General features: G+C 38.3%; 1 protein-coding gene across 13 annotated transcripts in view; it reads left to right on the forward strand.

Annotated features, from left to right (window-relative positions):
- HDAC9 (histone deacetylase 9) overlaps positions 1 to 19848 on the forward strand; it is a 457439-nt gene that overhangs the window by 327700 nt on the left and 109891 nt on the right. For all 13 annotated transcript variants that reach the window (XM_085050864.1, XM_085050871.1, XM_085050865.1 and 10 more), the window contains 2 exons: positions 3288 to 3337; positions 17544 to 17651. In XM_085050864.1, coding sequence (XP_084906990.1) covers positions 3288 to 3337; positions 17544 to 17651 — 158 coding nt within the window. The remainder of the gene's footprint in view (positions 1 to 3287; positions 3338 to 17543; positions 17652 to 19848) is intronic.

Genomic DNA, 19848 nt, shown 5'->3' on the forward strand with positions numbered 1-19848 from the left:
TCTGCTTTGTCTGAAGATCTTTTATTTTCTTTCACTAACAAGCACCTTCTGCACCTTTCAAACAGAAAAGAAACACCTGAAGGAATGAAATTTAAGTATGACTAGGGCTAGTAATGCGCTACTTGTCAATAAGTGCTTATTTCAGCTTCCCTGTTCAAGAAAAAAACTTGTTCTGGAAGATTGAAAAACAGTGTGACTGGAAACTACTCAAATCAATGAGACTTATGCACATATTCATCTATTCCTAATGGTTTACAAGTAAAAACTTGCTTGAATTCTTGGCTTTATTTTTCTTGCATCAGGGTCTACAAATGCAGCTATTCCAAACAACCCCTTTCAACTTCTACCCTATTGTGTAGTTAAGCTTTGGTCTGATGTACTTTAATGTGTGTTAAGCAACATATTATGTTGTGCTACCATTGTCTTGACACAAAGGAAATTAATATGCAGCTACATGTCACATCAAATTATGGTTTCATGTGACAGAATACAACCTTACAAAACTCTTCATATAAATTCAAGGACAGAACAGTAAACATTTCTTACAAATTTGCTTCCTTTTTTCCTCTCCAACTGTCCTTAAGAAACTGTCACTAAAAGTCAAGTTTCCTACTATTAAAAGTTTGTAAATGTGAGAAATACACTGTCAACACATGCCTGACAGTGAGTCAGTAATTAAAGTGCAACTAAAAGATGCATCAAAAAGCATCCATGCAATTCCAATTTCAAATTAATGAAGAAATAAACACTTAGCTGAAATGGTTTTTGCTCTTTAGGGATGACACTGAGAATAACAAGGTTAAAAAGTGAACATATTTTTTAATTTGGATTTTTTCTCCTTTTTTTTTTTTTTTTTTGAAAGTGAGTTTTTTGCTTGTCATTTTTCCTCAGTTCATCAGACTTTCAGTCCCCAGTCATCAACCTTGTAAAGCAGCTTCCTTGACTTCTGTAGGGACCTGACCTCGGCCAGTGATAGGTGTCTCAACACCTAATTTAACAAACTGGCCTTTGTGCATTGATATTTTAGAATACAAATCTTGGAACATTTCTAGCTCTATAATTAAAATGTTGTGCTCAATCTCAAGTGATTTGCTGGTGACTATAAACTCTGCCCTAGTGCAAAGTCAAAAATATTTGCTTATTTAGAATTTTTCTTCTACCTTACTTGAAGTATTCCAATATCTTCTGGGATATCAACTTCAAACATCATGGGAAATTCTCACTTCAATTCAGTTTCATGGTAGCTTTTTCCTATTGATTTTCATTTATGGCAATGTTGTGAGCTTTCCTTTTTTGTGAGGCTAGATAGGTGATGGACTTTCTCTTAGTCCAACATTTCCCCACTGTTCTTTTCATGAAATCATAATGTTTTTCTTGTTCTTCAGAATATGGCAACTGTTTTTGTTTTTAACTATCATGCAATAAGAAGCAAGTATTCTGGCAAGTTTCTTGACACATTGAGAAGGCTTAAGTGCTTGTTTTCCCCAGTTTTAGACCTATCTTCTGATTGATTTTAGTGTCCTTACTCACCATCTGCTTTTCTGTTTATACTTTGTGTTTATTGTTTTTAATAGTATTTACCATGCACAATGTGCCTGGCTGCAGGGAGATAAATGAGAATTCATCTGTTCTCCCTTATACCCCACCTCTGAAATGGAATTTAGGATAAAAAGCCTACTCATTCAATAATCTAAAAATGCCTTCTTTTATCTCAAATTATAGCTTATGTTTTCATTAATGTCTCCTGGCACATTAACAGCACTAATTTTTTAGTTATCTGCTCAAGACTTTTTCATCTTCCCCATAGTGAAAAGTGAAAAATTGGTCCTTGGATCTGCTTAGCAAGAAATCTGGAAATTCCAACCTGCACCTCTACTCTGACAGTCTCCTGCAGCCAACATTTCCTTGCATGTCTGGGGCCATTAGGACTCACAGTATGAGAATACTCTGCATAGCTGCTGCACCTGCATTTCCCCTGGTAGCTCCACAGGAGGTTTTGTTTGGCTTCTCTAACACACTGTGCAAACTGATCAAAGGCCTCTAGTCGGGTAAAAATGCATCTTGGATTTTACTCAAAGTGTAAAGCACTTTCTTCATCCCAGACCTTGCAGTCTGGTCTCTTGTACTTCAAAGATGATGGCTTATAATTGTCTTTATGCATTTCATTGGCACCTGCTAAACATGAGTAACTGCAGCATTCGCCCCTTTCATAACAAGGGGTGACTCCTCTAGGTAACTCAAGTGATTCACTATCTAATGTTTCCTCCAGATGGCAAAGTTACAAAGCCAGTTCTGTGATACGGCAGGGGAAAAGCTTATGTTCTCTTCCACAGCTGCCTTAGGATCAGATTACACACTGGGATAGAAACTGCATCAAATCCTGAGATCCTTACCCGGTTTTCATATTGTTGTTATCAACATAAACAGTGAGTTTACTAGTACAAAAAAAAAAACAAACCAAAAAACAAAACCCCCCACCAAAAAATAAAATCAAACACAAAACCCAAAAAACCACGAATGAATAAAATGTGAGTATAAATATTAAGATAAACCCTATCATACTGGCTAACACATAGTGTATAACTAGCTAGAAATTAAATTGTAAAGCATATTAAATTTTTGTTCCCATTAGTATAATGTATTTACTGAATAATCCTGAAAAAGTATTATTTCAAGTTTTGTTTTCAAAATATTAATACTGTCATTGATGGAATGTAAATGAAGAAAAGAGCATTTTTTTCACAGAAAGACTAAAGCTGCCAAATTTTCAAAGAGAAACTCTTTTGAAGGGAAAAAGCTACGAATTAGTTATCAGTTTCATGTAAACTTAATGTGGTTCCCTCTGTTGTCAGTGAAAAGAAACAGGTACTTCTCAAGCATAGTTCATCCCATCAGTCATCTAGGCTGGGTGGAGATGCCTGCCTCACTCCTGGCTGGAAAAGAAGCTGAGATGAGTAGCTTAGACAAGGTGCTTATCAGCTACAGATATCAGGATGATTAGTCACCCTAGTTCAGAGTGATTTTCTGTGGAGTTTTGATCATTATATTTCTTTAAAACTACTGCCTACTAATCCTAAAATTTGTCACTGTTGCATAACAGTACCTTAAATGTCCCATAGTTAATTTTATTTCTAAGTATTATGATTATTTTTGTATTTATATCTGGCATTTTAATTGTGTAATATTCAAATCTGAATTACTGTAGAGTAAGGAAGTACTGTTCCGATATTTAAATTTCTTTTTGATAAATGATGCTTATTGTTTGTTTTTTTTTCTTTAATATATAGGAAACGTGTCTCAAAAACTCTTTTCCTTGTTGCCTTGTGGGGGACTTGGGGTAAGTAGATGTTTGTTTTTTTGCAAAAGGGACAGCACACAACATATGTGTTCATTGGTTAATTCTTTAGCATTATCAGTTCAAGGACTTCAGAAGCTGAAAAACAATGTAGGGATGAAACATGAGCCATTATCTCGCTGTTTTGTCAAAGACACAGGAGGCAACACATTACAATAGGCACATGGAACAGCTAGGAACAAATTTTGTGTAAATGTGCTCATTTCTAGTTATCCCACTTTGGGTTTTTTAACATGAGCTTTTTTCTTGAAGAAAGTAACATGGGCACGATTGTTATAGCACAATGAGCTTTGGCGAAGCTGTTTTGTGTACTGTTGAAAAGTAAATATGGCTCCACATTTCTCTGAAAGGACGAAAAAGTTGCCAAAGCTAACATTTAGCATGAAAAAGGGCTCACTAGCTGCTAGCCAATAACTTGGGTATTGTTAAAGTAATAAATTATGTGAGCATTTTTATGTCCTGTTTTGAAATGGAGTCATCCTGAAAGACAAGCTCATATTAGGATACAGTAGACAAAAATCTGCAGAAAGAAATATGTTGCAACACTAGGTAAAAGAATAAAGCTAAATTATTGAAAACCATTTAAAATTTCCACTGATATTGGTATCGTGCTCCTATTAAATTGTAGTGCAGATAATGCCAAAGAGAAATTATTTTTCACATATATGAGTTTTTCACACAAAAGTATTTCATGCTTTTGGTCCAACTGGGTCCATTATTTACCGATGTCATCAATGTCAAAGTTAAATGTTAATATTCTGGATATCAATGGGCTAGATGGTTGATGTATATTTTACTTCCCTTTTACTGTTTCTCAATGAATTCTCCAAGTATCTCTGAGTAGTCTGAGCAGACATAAAGGCATAATCTCAGGAGGGCACTTTCAGTGCAACCTTACACAGTTTTATTTACTTTTATTCTTCACAAAAGATAAATTCCAGACCATACTAGTATGTTTATAGTAGGGAGTTTTATTATGAAATACATGACAGAAGAAATATTCATTTTGTAAGGTTTTAACACACACACACACAAAAAAAGAAAGAATGCATTTTAACCTTCAGTATTTAATAATTTTTGTGGGTTTCTGAACTATGAGTTAAGAAAAAAAGAATCAGGAAGTTGTAATGGTTCCAGTCCCTCCACTGTGGGTTTATCTTGCTGAAGATTCTGCCTAAAATTTGGAAGTTGGCAGCTAGCAACTAGCAAATTTGGAAACTTGGGCGTCATTTCTATATGTGGCTCAGCTAACATCCCACATTGACATGTAGGTGTGTGTGCACATGCACCTTTGTAAACTACTGTGTGCACACATGCACAAAAATGTGCACTCACTGGTGCATAAAAAAGGTAATTTTTCACAATGCTGATGCCGAGAAAATTGAACAAAAATTAATAAATTTGAGAAAAGATGTTCAGGCTTCTGAGTAAAAAAGAGATTAGGTAAAATTGCTTAAAAAAATCTATTTGAGGGCCTTGCTTAGTAAATAGGACTATGGTATTTTTTCAAAATTAAAGGATAAGATTTTTCTATGAAACAGGTTATTGTGGTATTAAAAAATCCTGACCAGGGATGTGCTTTGAAATCCTTCTACTAATGACAGTATGGTTTCCATTCTAAAGCTAACATGAGTCACAATTGGTCAGTATAACTTCTTTTTGCTTTAAAGCTTTTAAATTAATCTACATTTTTTTCAGTCTGTTTGCTTTATTTCTCATTTAAATTCATGGAAATTTGATTAAAGAACATGTTGTAGAAATAGATCTTTTATTTATTTATTTTCTAGTGGGTTTGCCTTCCTATATATTATTACTGTCAGGCTTGCTTGGGGCTTTTTTAAAGGAATGGGTTATGACCTTTTTCAAGGTAAATAATCAGATTAGGAGCTTTCTTTCAGCGATATTTAGCTGTCGATTGGTTAAGATGAGCTCCGGGAAAGGGAGCTGCTTCAAACTGTGGAAAGCAATTCTTAAGCTTATTTTCAGAAATGATGGTGGAAAGAAACAAGGAACATTGCTACTTAGTAACTTTCAACTTAATTGAGAGGTATAAAGTAGTAATCAGTGTAAAGCAGGAAGAGTAGCTCATGCGAAGATTTTAAGGAGGGATGGAAGAATTTAAATTTTTTAATGTTTGTTGTATTTTTTTTTCCCTGCCTCATCATTACTTGCTGCACTGTCAAGAAAAAAGATTCCATTCTTGCAGGAGACTTTATGACTTCCTTTTGCACAAGGATTTTCAGAAACTATTGTCTTCTAAGTATATGGGGACCTTGCTGGCTGTTACCATGCAGCAGATTAGTGGTTAGACTACTCATACAGGGGATGGGAAAGCTAGGCTCAGTTCTCTCCACTCCTAGGCTGGATTTAATATCAGAGACCCCACGTCTTAGTGGGCGTTGCTACCAAATATTTAGATAGATCAAATATTATTTCTGGCTGTGGAGCCCCACACCATGCATTGAAGCAGTGCCACTGTTGGAAAGTGCACTGGGCAAGTAAGGCTGAACATAAGTAAGATAAAGCCCATGCACCTAAGGCTATGATCTACCTAGTAAATATAATTATAAATACTGCCACATCCTAGCTCTGAGGCCCTGTTCCACAAACAGCATATACATTTGATATGAAAGAGTCACTGAACAGAATGAAAACTGCTCTTGGATCAAGGACTGGAAGCTAAGACTTCCCAAACACTGAAGACATGATCACCTGATACTGGAATGAGTTTGGGATGGCTTGCATTATTCACAAAGTCAAACTAACCTCTATAACCCTGAATCCTACTCTATTATTGATTTTGTTATCTCTGTTCTAAAACTGCTATCAACATCAGGAATCTTCTTCTTTGGATATTACTTACAGTGACAGTGAAAGGAATTTTGTTTCAAGCATTTTGAAAAGCAAACAAGAGGCAGTCTGTGTCCATAACCAATATTTTCTGATCCTTTTCCATCACAGTAGCAGTGAAAAAAACTGCATGTATAGCTACATTGTAAACATTTTTCATCCATGTGAATTTTCTTCTAAGTAGTGCTAGGGATTGATTATGTCAGAGTCATTGGCAAATATGTTAAGCTTTCAGAAGAAATCAAACCATAAACTTTTTAATTTTATAAGAAACTAAATAAGTAATAATTAGCTCTCTTATGTAAGAGTAGAAATCTCTTTCACCTGTACAGCTAAATTGAACAGATCTCACAAAGAGAGAAAAAAATTGTCTAAACTAGCATCCTAAATTTGCCCATAACAGGTTTCCTTTCAATGATGGTTAATTTTTTATCAGAGGACTATCCAGGGTCAGCAGTATAAAATCCACTGAAGTATGGGATCTCCCTCCTGCAATAATGTTTTTATTGGTTTTTTTTTTTCAAGCTTAACCTTGTTCCAGAACCAACTGTTGTTAAAGAATTCTAATACCACGGGGATGAAATTCTTTGTGTTGGAGAGACTAGCAGCTCTATGGCCAGCAGTTTTAATAAAAAGAGATGGTTTCTTGCAGCTGGTCAGAGGTTTGGAATGTGAAAAGTTTTCCAGGAGAGGTGGGTAGATTGCAGGTGAAGTGGCCAAATGGGGAGAATAATCACAAATTACATTTTGGTTCTGTGGATTGTCAGACTGTTCCACAATTTTTCATCTGTAAACAGCCACTAGAGCTATAACTGACCATTTGACCGAAATATCCATCTATTGCAATTCCTCTCCTGTTGTGCTGTGAAAATGACAATAGGAAAAGCAGAAATCTACTTTTAATAGGAGAAAGTTTCATCTCCTTGTCTCAGTCTGTCACTAAAAATAGTGGTTGTTTTCTTGCCTGTTTGACCTGCTGCTGTGCGAAGAAATCTTGAAGTCATTTCTCAGCCATATTTTTTTGTCTAGTTGATAGGCAAAAAACCCCACAAAAGAAAAGAAGAGCAGGCTTTTATGATAATGTCATCATCGGCTCCCAGCTTCAAACACTTCTGCGGCTTTTGAATTGTCATTTATAACTTGGAACTGAACCGACCCATAATTCCCTTGATGCATTTAGAGAAATTGATAACAGACTGCTTCTTTTATGGCTCAGAGGAGGCAACTCCAATCACATCACTATTGGCAGTCAATATTATTTTCTGACATGGTTGTAAAAGTATAAAGGGGCTTATGGCATTTGTTTAGATGAGGAATGGGCTCTCAAGCTGTGCTGGGGTTTATGGGTCCAGATTACTGAGAAGCAAAGGGAATATGATGTTTGCAAACAGGATATGATTTTATTTAAGTTTGGGTTTCATACGTTGTTCCCTGGGGATTGTCCTGCAGACAGAAGAGAATTTCACTTTTATCATATGAAATTGGGCAGTTATCCAATCCCCCCTGCTCTCCCCCATCCTCCCCACCAAAGACACTGCTCCAAACCTGTAATGCATAAAGTCAGACCTTTAAATTGCAAGAGGAGGAGCTGGGGGAGAACGCCACCCTGCAAGAAATCAGACTTCAGAAGAATTAATGTTTAGTGAGCTGAACAGAGTGGCTCCTGGGCTAAATATCAAGCCATCTGAATGGCTAAGTATGACTTGTACATATGATGGAATGTCCATTGCATTTCCTCTAATTTTGCTGTTACAGCAGTAAAACAGAGATGATATTTTCTACTGGGATAAGCTGGTCTTGTTTTGAAAACTGAAGTGTAACTTAGACCTTTCATATCAGAAAAACAATTTGGCCTGTAATTACCAAGAAAAGAAATTTATGGCTATAAAATCTCTCAACAGTTTACAAAACTTACAAAACATTCATATTTTCTGGATGTTAAATTTCTTCCTGCCATTCCTTGCTGTGGCAGCTGACAGTGCTACTTTTTGTTCTGACCACACATGAAGAAAAGCAATAAGAAAGGCAAGATTTTACTAGTACACAAGTTTAGTAAGTCATCCAGGAAACAAATTGGTTTTTGCTGCTTCTCATTCTTCCCTTGATCTTCTCAGCCTGTACCCAGGAAGCATTTTCAGCCTTTACACATAATGACTCTTCATTCCTCTTATTTCTATAAGAGCTAATGGTACCAAACTGGTTCCATTACCATGGTACAACAGCGTAAAAATCAAGAAAATATTAGCAATGGTATTACTTTCTTGTAGCAAATTTTGATTCCAGGCTGTTTAGCTGTCTCTCCTTATATCTGCAGACAACTGTGTCAGTAAAGAAATTAGACTGCTTATAGTTTGGGTATTCAAATGAACCATCATCTCTACACAGATGCTAGAATTAACTTGTGTCTTCTTCCTATATTCCCGGCTGTACCAAAATAGGTATAGTCCTCTCAACAGGAAATATGTCTGTTTCCTGGTTTTGGAAAAGCAATCTATAATTCCTAGAAGCTCATCTACTCAGTATTAAGTCTTCCATTGTGAAATCATTAATACACCATGCTGCCAATATATTCACCTAATATATTTAAATTACTAACCTGACCCATCTTATTAAACTACTGAAATTTGCCAGTAGCAACATTTTGGAGCACACTGCAGAAGGCCTCTAGGAATGAAGGACTTATTTACCTCCTCAGCCTCTCTGTTAGCTACACTATCCCTAAAGAAATACCAAGATTTAATTAAAACAGGCACATTATACTTTAACTGACATATTTTGCAGACTATTTAGGACCCACAGTTGCACAGCGTTGACTATATTTTCTGCAGAGGTCAACAAAATGTGTGATCAATAAAGCTGTCCTGCTACCACCCCAAGACACAATTTAAGGCCACTGGGGGTGGAACCAGAGCCAGGGCTGGCAGCTTATCTAAAGAAAAAGTAGTGAATTAAGATGAAATCTGCACATTTAATTAACTTGCAGTCCAGAACAACAGTACTGGCACTAGAGAGCCACATGCATCACTAGAGCAGGAGTCGTTCTACCTAAGATCAGAAGACCTAACTGGAGGTGCTTGATTGCCTTCATTGGCAGGGACTTGAAACAACTAAGTTTCAAATTTTAGGCACATTGATTTTAGAAAAAAAAAGTTACGAAGTGTCATAAGGTGAATCTTGATGATCACAGCAAGAAACAGCCAGCTTTTCTTTATAGAGGTACAGACTTCATCTCTTGTTCTGGAAAGTGCAACTGTGTCTCATCTCTGGGCAAGGAGGGGATGCCACATTTAGCATATCAACACCATGGCCACAAAAAAAGGAAAACATTTCTTCACATTAAAGGGCAGACATTTTGTCCCATTCTTGTACTTTCATGGCACCGAGGTGGCCCTGTGCCATCTACCACACAGCTTGATGGTAAGACCAGTAAGAGGTGAAAAACTGTTGAGCTGAGAGACAAAGTTCCTTGGTATTGCTGCAGCCACAATACAAGCCTCTAGAATAGTTCCAGACTGGTTCTACATGCAGCATGCAAGGATAGAAAGATCAGGTGTGGTAATCTGCCAACTCACCAAATACACAATTTGGTCCCTCAGACAATTTCTGTCCCCTTTTTAACAAAGGGCATTTTTTGTGTGCTACTCAATCTTGTAAAATTATTGGGAAGATAATGAACTACTGTAAAGTCAAATCTTTAGACTTACCTAATTTTCTGCATTTCCTAAAAACTATTGCGTTGCCAAAGGCCAACATTATGCAAAGAAGCCTAATTTCCCAGAATAAGAAACATTATATATATAAAAATATGCAGATGTATGTTAAAAGTAAATAACGGAATAGTACCATATACGTGCTACTACTACTATTCACTCTGCACAGACTTAATTGCACACATATGGATTTGATGGCAATTCTGTAATTAAAGAAGAATTCACATTTGCACTTTAAAAACATATGATGTGTTTATTGACAGAATTTAACCCCAGCATGGACAGAAGAGCTCTCTGAAGAGGAAATGTTCATATGTTGCTTATCTGAATAAACATCAGGTTCTAGTGTAGTCCCATGGTGGCTTCCAACATGAAAATCTTCTACATCCAGGCAGAAAGCTGAAATACCATGTTTTATTAAAAATGTGTTCGGCAGTAAATGATGAAACTTTTTAAAAGAAAGGTTTTAAAAGCCTTTTTAAAAGAAGGCTTTTAAAGAAACTTTAAAAGAAACTTTTTGAAAGAAGCTGCATTTTTCGTAACTCTATGCATCACAACCAACTGCACATTGTTGCATCTACTTGTCTACAAAATCCTGGAAACTGCAAGAAGGCAGTTGCACAAGCATTTTCACACACTAACCCATTAAATACTAAAACAAATGTCAAGTTAAATTAATAGAGTACTTAGGGCTAGGCCTGAAAGTGCAGTAACATTTTTTACAAGCATCTGGTGATACACACCATATATCTGAGACTTGAATCTGGGCCTAAGTGTTTTATTTATGAGTTTTTTCTAAAAACAAGTTCTAATCCACATCTAATCCATGCTATCCTCCCTCCATTCCCCCACCAGTGATCCACACATCACTGTTTCACTAAGGTTTTGAGATCCTTTACGGTGTCTAACGTATGCTTTATGAGACCTTGAGATTCTGGATGCCTGTCATAACAGTTAGCTTCAGAGACAAACCAATTAAACTATTTCTTTTTGAGATATTATTCTGTTCAGGCTTTGGCTTGACTTAGCCTGATTTTTTTCTGCCTCTTCTTTTGAATACAAAGCTATTTATTTTTCAATACAGACCTCACATATTTACTTTTTTTTTTACAAACTTTAAGATGAATTTTTACAAAATTTAAGATGATTTTTATGGAGCGGGGGCTACATTTAAACCAGGGGATGACTACCAACATCGATAACTCTGCTAGGCACTCAATAATTAATTAAAAATTAAATTTTTACTGAATATCTTCTGAAAATTTGCTTTGATTGGCTTTTCATGTTACTTCACTATTGGCAAGTAAAAATTGAAAGATGTTAAATATTCGACACACAATTGGTTTGTGTATTGCCCATATTCCTTGTTTTTGGGGAAAGCCTGGAAAGAGGCTTTTGGGGTCAGAATGAATATTAGAATGAATAGCCTTTAAACCTATTTTTAGAAGTCCTTTTCCATAAATATTATTACTGATAAATCCTCCTACTGGAATTATTAAAACACAGAAGAGAAGTCAATGCAAGACTGACGGAATTCTACGGTTTTTGTTTAAGCAATGATTTGTGATGATCCTTTGAACTATTCATCCTGCTGGAGCCTAAAGATCACATGCCCATCACAATTTATTTGTAAACCACACTGGTAGGCAAGAAAATATGAAAAGCTGATATTCTGGGTATTCTTTATGGTAGGCATTTTGATCAAAACAGCTGGAAATGCCTTTGACAGAAAAAAATCTTTGATACAGCTGCAATAGCAGTAAAAATAAAGGAAGCTCACTGGACATATTTTTCCTAACGTAGTACACTTTTACACACTTCCTGTATCTAGGATTTATGGAAAAGACGTCAGCCATGAAAACCTTTTCTCCTTTGTTCCTTAACAAGTGACATGGCTGACAGGCCATTCATTAGAAGTTGTTCCTTGGAGATGATGCGCACACCTTCGCTTCTTTAGTCATGGTGAGATGAAACAGCAGCTGAGAAGCACGTTGAGGACCTTTTGCTTCCTAGTGGAAATCACAGAGGTGATGAATGATCACCAGGACATCTGTAAGAGTGGGAGGTGAGAGCTATGAGCGTGACACCTGGGAAGCTGCACTGCTCATGGTCAGGAGCAAAGTATTACAAACTCACGTGGTAGTGTTTGCTGGCACGAACTGCTTCCAAGACTCCTTGCTGGAAGTGACACTGAAATGCCACACAATTTTTAGAGATTGATACACTTCAGAAAAATATTTGACTTCTATTTTCATGCCAGGGAATTAAAAAAACCCAGTGATGGAAACATGTTTGTTCTGGCATAACTGAAAAAGTGTGAGACTCTGAATGCTTTTAAAGCTAAAACACAGGGATTCACTCTGCAATATGTAAGGTTTATTAAATCTCACTATCACTGAGTATCAGTATCAGTACTCTCCAGTATAATTCGTCACATAGTTCTTAATCAGTTTGTTTACTGCATTTAGCTACACTGTTGTTAGCTGAGCAGATTTTATTTACTTCTCACTACTAGAACCACTTATATCAAAGGACAGACTTTTTAAAACATAGTTGTTTTTCTAGATTTGTGTTGAAATGATCCATCTGAAATGCATCATTAATTAACTTCACTCCAAGAACAGCCGAGCCCAACCTCTACTCTTTAAAGAAAGTGCAAAAAAATCCTTTTAAACTACTGTAAGGAACTGCTTGTTGTCCAGGATATTGGACACACAGAATACAAGAACTGCTATCAAAGGAGCATCACAGGTCAAAGTTTCCACGAACAAGTAGATGACAGATTGCATTTTTGACCTGTTGTCAGAAAGTAAGTAGAGTATCTCTTGTGGGGATGTGTGGTTACTCTAAGAGGACTGGTTTTGATTTTAATGATGGCAACAATTATGCAGAGAATCTGGAGCTGGATGAGCAATTCCGTGTATTTTTCCTCTTAGGAGTAAAATCAGAATTCCACTGCAGAAGATGGCTTTACATTAAATCACAAGTCGTGAGTTTGTGAGTGGGAGGAGGGGTGGGGAGAGAAAGTTCTAGGATGCTTTGAATTAATCCCAGAGCAGTAACTTGGACTCTCTTTTATATTGTCCTGTAATTATCAGTGGGTGTGTATTCAAGGCTACTTCAGAGTTTACAATAATTGAAGAGAAATAACTTGCACAGATGAATGCATCATGGGAGTGTGAAAAACTGAAAGGTTTGTCAGACTGTGAGCAGCATCTCTGGTCAACAGAACTCTGACACAATGACCCAGGGGATTTCTGGAGAAAAGAGGACTGAAATGGAGGATGAGGAAAGAAGAAGTTTTGTAGCAGGGAGAGGGACAGGTAAAACAAAAAGCAGTTATTATCTTAGAAATGCTTTAGCATTATTGTTCATGGTCCTTTTTTGCCCCTCTGAGGGAGGTTCCAGATAAATTTAAATGGCAGGACAAGGAACATTTCCAGTTTTGTCAGCTACAGTGATTCCACAAAGATCTTTAAGTAATCTCTCCCTCAGGTGTATTGCCGTATCCTTCCTCACCACTTTCACATATGCCACAACCTAAGCACAGCATAAGGAGCTGGTAACTTTCAAACTTTATAATCAGTCTTCCTTAAAATGAAATTTTCCAGCCCAAAAGCAGTTACACTACAAGCTTTCTATATGCTGAAGTGTCTCTACTGTAAGATTTCTTCTTTCTCAGCTTGTTTTGAGTACGCTTAAAGTCTTCATTGCAAAAGTGGCATTATCACATAGATATTTCTCGCAGGGAGCATTCATATGAAGATTTCTTTGTAGTGCAAAGTAGAGAATTTCTGGACACAGGGCTTGAAATATTAGTTGCATTCAGTCAGGAGAAGTTACGTACATTTCTTTGCACTTAAGTCATTCCCTTCCTCTTCATTGCCTCCACATCCACTTCAGGGACAGGTAGCTTAATTTCTATCATCTGTAGCTTTGCAGAGTATTAGCTTTGCTACACATGCCAATGATTGAGCTATACTACATGTGCTTGAAAAAGCCTGCAACCTACAGTGCTCATTCAGGAAACTGGGAGTGAAGTAAATCCATATGTGTGTTAGAAAGTCAGTGTTCAGACAGGGCTTGTGTTCTCTGGCTCTTGGCAGTATCATGCACAATTCTTCTTTGAAGAGCTGTAGCAGCGATAGGATTTTTGATAATGAAATGTGTAGTATGCTCATAGAGCAACACTGACATTTTGATGCTTTAATTCTTTTTTTCATTTGGTTCAATTCAGAACATTCTTCTTTCCTGACAATTTTTAAAGGATTCCTAAATAGAAGTAATACACATAAATTAACAGAAAAACGGCTAAGATTCTGTGTTAGAATTCAGCTACAAATGCTGTATTCTCTGTAAATTTTGTTTAACATTGTCTGAAAAACAATCCTAATCAAGATAGGTTTTTCACTGAATTCTTTGGCTGCTCCAAAGCACTTGAAGAACAAAAATAACCTCTTATAAAATTCCATCTGACTTTGTAATAGTCTGTGATTCAGAAAGCATCGCATTTGTCACAAATTCATGCACAGTCAGCAAACAGATAGGCTGTCAGATATATGTGATATATACATGTGCTAGAAGCAGAAACCACAGTGTCTAATCCTATTCCCCTTTACTTGTATAAAATCCAACCATTTCATCTCACAGGAATAAAGAAAAGCATATCAGTAGGATCTTAGAGCTGAATTTCTTATACAGCCTGACAACTGGGCCAACTAGTAGCTGTAATTTTAATGGATTTGCCATTTATACCACTGCGTTTCAACAGCAATTTACAAAGTAAACACTGAGTAAAACTAAAAGAAATTCTCTGTTTAAACACCTAAAACATTTAAGGGAATACATAGAATTAAAAGAAATATAAAATTGAGTAAAATGACATTTTCCAATTGTTACAGCTAAAGCATTGTCTGTGTGATGCAAGTTCTTCTAGGTTGCTCTTCATGAGACAGTCCTCAGAAATTCAGCCTTAATTTTGCAAGAATATGAACTAGTATTTGACACCTAAGTTTATAATACTGTGCCTTTTTAGGGTAATTATTAATATATTTATGTTACTTTTCTTGTATTTTAATAACTGTGCATTAAAGTAAACATACATTAAACTGTGCATTCAGTTGGCTATCCCTAGTTTCAAGACTTTACCATTCATTACATGTACCATGCCCAAGAGATTAGCTAAAATATCCTGAATTTCCTGTGTTCATTTTGGTGGTCATTTTTGAAAATTTCTCAGGAAACACTGTTCTGTTTCCTGATTGCCCATTTTTTCTGCCAGTCCAGGTAAATTAAGGTAGCAGTCATTCAAGTGGTCTGAAGGAAATTTTTCAGTGGAAGATACTTGGTCTTACTGTCCTAGTTCAATCTCCTTACACTCAGTTGAAAGCAGAAAATGATAAATGCTGCACCCTGGCCAACGCTCAGCACTGGAGAGACTGCAGTCTCATGTGTCAGACCAGACAACTGTCTTAAGGGTGGGTACTCTCAAGCTGTGGTTACAATTTTAACTTAATCAGCCTTCCTGGAAATGAATCATAGTCCCTTTGAGGATGCAGGTTCCTCCCGCTCATGCCCTGGTGTACCGAGCAGCTGCCATTGAATCATTTTCATCAGCCACTCCTTCATGTTAACCTTAATTTGCTAGCCATAAAAATGGTAAGAAAGTACTCCCTACCAGCCCTCTTGCTGATACTTCTTTATTTAAAATACTGCACAGTATTTTTCAAACTTTATTATGGTTTGATTAAATTGATTTAACCAATGACCTCTACTTATTTATCTCCTGATTAGCTTTAAAAATGAAATTTGATTCACAGTTCCTTTAAAGCAATAGAGAGACAACTAGAAGGTCTGCCTAATGTTACATGTGTCTTTATTTTTTTACTGCTTGGTTTCTTTCTTATTTCTGGTTACCTATTGATTAGTGTGCATCTTTGGGAAACCAACTTAATTTCTTTACATCTCAAACTACCAATCTACAAAACAAGTATCATAAATCATCCCATATCAAGCTGACGACGTTTAATTGTGGTTGTACAACATCTGAGTTTCTTAGAGGAAAACACAGCGTGCTGTCATTACTGTTATTCTAAACTTTGCAAGCAAAATCCAGGTTTCTTATTCAGGTCTACTGCAAATACAAACTATTTTCATTAGTTCTGCTGCATGCACACAAAACTGATCAAAATGATAGGAAAATCAGGTTCAGGACACGGAAAAGTAAGATCATTTTAGTAGCTTGAAATATAATATTATTGTAACAGTAATGGCGAAGACATTTGACAGGTGTAGAGAAGATCAAGCTTAGATCAAGCTTCTTTCTGTTTCAAATGACTAATCAGAGAAATTCCTCAGAACTTCCAGAGTCGAGCAGCAGTTGCATCCATTTTCAATTACTTGATTTCATTTCTTTTTTCTTTTTTCTTTTTTTTTTTTTTTTAAGGAATTAGGAACAGAAGCTTCTGGTTCAAACTGAAAACATGTCTCAGTGTGCTTGGAAGTCATCCAAATAGCATCTGCCACAGTATTTTGTCTATTCCTAAACGTTTTTCTTTTCATGATAAATTTGTACGGTATGATACAATTAAATGCACTTCCCATGGAGCATCGAGGAAGTCTGGCTGTCTCTTTGGATAACTTTTTTCAGACTATTTAACACCATCATGTCTGCTTTACATAATATAGGGATATACGACGTTTCACCTACATGTTTGGATATGTTTCTGCAAATAAATAATTCTTAAAAAAATATTTCAGAAGTAAAATTTTAGCACCTTGACTGAAGCTGTAGAGCAGTGCTGTTTAGCCCACCCCTACATTATATAGTGTGATGTTTTACATGTCACACTTGCTCATTTAGAAGGTGCAGAATACAACATTCTCTACTTTAAAATCCTTCATTCATCTGTTACAAAATAAAGCCTTCCAGACAAAATTTATTAGTTCATCCAAACTGAAGATACAGCAAGGGTCTTGCTTTATTTAATTCCATTTTCTATCTATTTTGACTGCCAAAATTACTCAAAACAATTAATTTGTCCGATTTCAGTCACTTACAAACAACTCCTGCCTGGGAAGGAAAAAACCAAAACGAGTCGTTACTGCTCGTTTTTGTTCTTAAGAAAGAGTCTCCGGGCTGGGCCACTGCTGAGCTTTGGTGGCACGGGCTGTCCGCGACGCTGCTGGGGCAGCGGTGGCTGTTCATTCCCGCTGGCCATTCCCGCTGGCCATTCCCGATGGCCACTCCGATGGCCACTCCGATGGCCATTCCCGATGGTCCCGGCGCTGCCAGGTCCCCGTCCCCTCACCAGCCGGCATGAGGAGCGTCTGGCGAGCAGGCCCGGCCCGGCCGATGTAACACTGTTTGTAATGAGAAATCTAAACAGGGAATGGCAGCGAGGCATGACAGGAATGTTTCCATTGGAGAAGCCCGTGCAGAGAAAAAGCATAAGCAAAGCCATGTCCAGAAGGCCTTTCAGCTGGCCGGCACGGAAGACTGATGTTATTGTACACGGGCTGTCACGCTGCCAGCCCTCCCTCACGGGTTTGTTTTCTCTCATGCTCTCCCTCTCCCTCTCCCTCTCCCCTCTCCGCTGCCTTCCTCCCGGGGCCGGCTGTTTGCTCAGGTGGACAGTGACACCGTTTGGAACGAGCTGCACTCGGCCGGGGCGGCACGCATGGCGGTGGGCTGTGTCATCGAGCTGGCGGCCCGCGTGGCCTCCCGGGAGCTGAAGGTGAGGTCCGGGTCGCGCCGTGGGTGGGAGCGCCGGGCGGGCCGGGAGCGCGGGGGGCTCAAGGGCGGCGTTGTTCCAGCGCTGGCTCGGGGCAGGGCGGCGGGACGAGCGCCGGGAGGGCGGCCGGCCGCGAAGGTGTGGCAGTGCGGAGCCGCAGCGGCGGTGGGTACTTGCAGCGCGGAGGTGCTGCAGCCCGAGGTGACCTCAGCGCGCATCGCTGGCTAGTGGCCGCGGCGCTGCCTTTGAAGTCAAGTTTTAATGTTTTTTTCTCTCTCTTTTTTTACTCTGGTTGTTTAGTCACGTGCGTAACGTGCGGATCCCTCCCAGCGAGAGGGCAGGCAGGGACAGGGACAGGGACAGGGGCAGGGGCAGGGGCAGGGGCAGGGGCAGGGGCAGGGGCAGGGGCAGGGCAGGGGCAGGGGCAGGGGCAGGGGCAGGGGCAGGGGCAGGGGCAGGGGCAGGGGCAGGGGCAGAGGCAGGGCAGGGCAGGGCAGGGCAGGGCAGGGCAGGGCAGGGGCGCGGCTGGCCGGGCGGTGCCAGGCTGCCAGGCTGTGCTGTGCCCTGCTCCTGCCGAGCCCTGCCCGCTCCCGCTCCGTGCTGCCGCATCTGCCAGGCGGGCTGTGCAAAACCCAAATTATCCCCAGTCTAAACAATTTATAACAGCTCCAGACCTGACAGACTTTGACATTTTATTTGGTATTTTAACGGCCCTGTTTCAAGGTACACCATATGCAGCCGGAGTGCAGGCTTGCCCCAATAAACATTGCTGGGGCTAACATGTCTCCTTAATGAAACTGTTTATTCACTTTCCAGTCCACATACTAATGGATTCAGTCCTATTTCCAGAATCAAGATGGAAATAAATATTTTAAAATTATCACTGCATGATGGTTTTTAAAATTCAAAATTCTGTTTGAACTGGAGAATTTTCTTCCTGTATATCTGTCTGATTTCAATCAAAATATGTTAGCTCTGGGAATGGGTACATACAGTTATGTGTATATGTAGGTATTGGTGTATATTGGTGTATAAATGACAGCACAGTCAGGTGAAATGCAGTACCATAGGTCTAACGAATGCAGTTGCTAAACTTTTATGTTCAGACACTGAAATCATTAGCCAGGTACCACACAAAATGTACAAATTTTGGAATCTCAGATCAAGGACAGGGTGCATCATATGGGACCCTGTTGTGTATCCTTTCTGATGGGTTCTTCATCCTCTTTACACTTTTTTGAGCACAGTAGGGGGCATAACTCACTGTGCATTGTTCCACACACAAGACTAATGAAAGTGAAGAAGGATTTTTTAAACTAGTTTTTATCTTGGCAACTGTAGGACATAACCAGTCTCTAAGACTATTTAAAAGCAAGTTTTGATAAGAATAATGAGATATGTTCTGTGTGCACTTGGCATGAGTGGGGTCTGCTGCAGAATCTTCACCACTTACCTCTGTACATTTGTGGTGTGTCTCTCAAAGTGTAAATGTTCTTGCTTATCTCTGTGTGTGATAGCTGAAAAAATCATCAGTCATTGTGAGACTTGTCTTGCTACTGGTGTTGCAGCAGTCTGTAAACAAATGTTTCATATTTAGTATTACATATTTTATATTTAGAACTAGTTTTTAGTTAACATTATTGTTAATCCTAAATAGAATCTTTTTCTACAATGCAGAGAATTGAACCAGTCTCATGCAACTTGCATTTGAGACATAGGAAAGGCAATTGTTCAATAGATACACCCAGCAGTTGGTTTAGAACAAATCATCAGAAAAATCCCCTCCATCAGGAGTAGGAAAGTATTTGCTGTGAAAGAGAATTGTGAATATTCCTGCCCTTCCTGATAGGTGTTTATCTAACCTGCTCCCAGTTTTTCAGCATGAAGCCCAGTGACTTACAGGCCACTATGGCATCTGCATGAACCATCAGTCTCCATGTGGTATTTTTAATTTAAGGTTATGGAAAGGTTATTAATGCCTAACTGTCAGTAGAAAAGCATGTTAGCAGAAGTTCTGTAAATACAACAATCCTGGCATTAGCTATTTTGGCAGAGTCTTCCTATGTTTGCTTTGTCACTGTATCCATTCAAACCCAGGATTTGCCAGTATGTAGCTCTCAATACTCTCATACTGTAAATTACATTACATTTGCTGTGTTTTTCTGGAGTTCTCTACAATCTCTATAAGATTTTAGACCCA

Source organism: Lichenostomus cassidix, chromosome 2 (assembly GCF_008360975.1).
Source record: "Lichenostomus cassidix isolate B80296 chromosome 2, HeHo_3.0, whole genome shotgun sequence".
Taxonomy (NCBI): domain Eukaryota; kingdom Metazoa; phylum Chordata; class Aves; order Passeriformes; family Meliphagidae; genus Lichenostomus; species Lichenostomus cassidix.